The sequence below is a fragment of the Cariama cristata genome, unplaced genomic scaffold, assembly GCF_000690535.1.
Source record: "Cariama cristata isolate BGI_N322 unplaced genomic scaffold, ASM69053v1 scaffold32189, whole genome shotgun sequence".
NCBI lineage: Eukaryota > Metazoa > Chordata > Aves > Cariamiformes > Cariamidae > Cariama > Cariama cristata.
In genome coordinates this window covers 1-340 of record NW_009636834.1, presented here as the reverse complement: position 1 = coordinate 340, position 340 = coordinate 1, and the positions used below count along the sequence as shown (strand labels likewise).

At 67.4% G+C, this 340-nt stretch overlaps 1 protein-coding gene across 1 annotated transcript in view; it reads left to right on the top strand.

Moving 5' to 3' along the window:
- Nucleotides 1-337, top strand: part of CDK5RAP3 (CDK5 regulatory subunit associated protein 3) — a gene marked incomplete at both ends in the record, with an annotated part of 2,747 nt that extends 2,410 nt beyond the window's left edge. Inside the window, 2 exons of the mRNA XM_009708076.1 lie at nucleotides 4-160; nucleotides 316-337. Coding sequence (XP_009706378.1) covers nucleotides 4-160; nucleotides 316-337 — 179 coding nt within the window. The remainder of the gene's footprint in view (nucleotides 1-3; nucleotides 161-315) is intronic.
- Between the last annotated feature and the right edge of the window lie 3 nt (nucleotides 338-340).

Genomic DNA, 340 nt, shown 5'->3' with positions numbered 1-340 from the left:
CAGACTCCGTGGCGGTGAGCCAGTTCCGGCTGGCTCCCACTGTGCTGCAGGGCCAGACCAGCGCCCACGTGGGCTCCCTGCTGGCCACCACCCGGGCTCTGTTGGGCCAGCTGTGCACCCGCAGCATGCAGCACCTCTTCATGATCCTCGCCTCTCCCAGGTCCTCGCTCTGGGAGGGGTGGGAAAAACAAGGGGTCAGGGCTGGGGGGGAACTGTGGGGCAGATCTGGAGCCAGAAGATGGAGGTGACCTGGGGTTGGGGTTGGCACCTGGGTGGGCGATGGGGGTGACGAAGGTCCTGGCTCTCCCCACGCAGGTACGTGGACCGGGTGAGCGAGCTG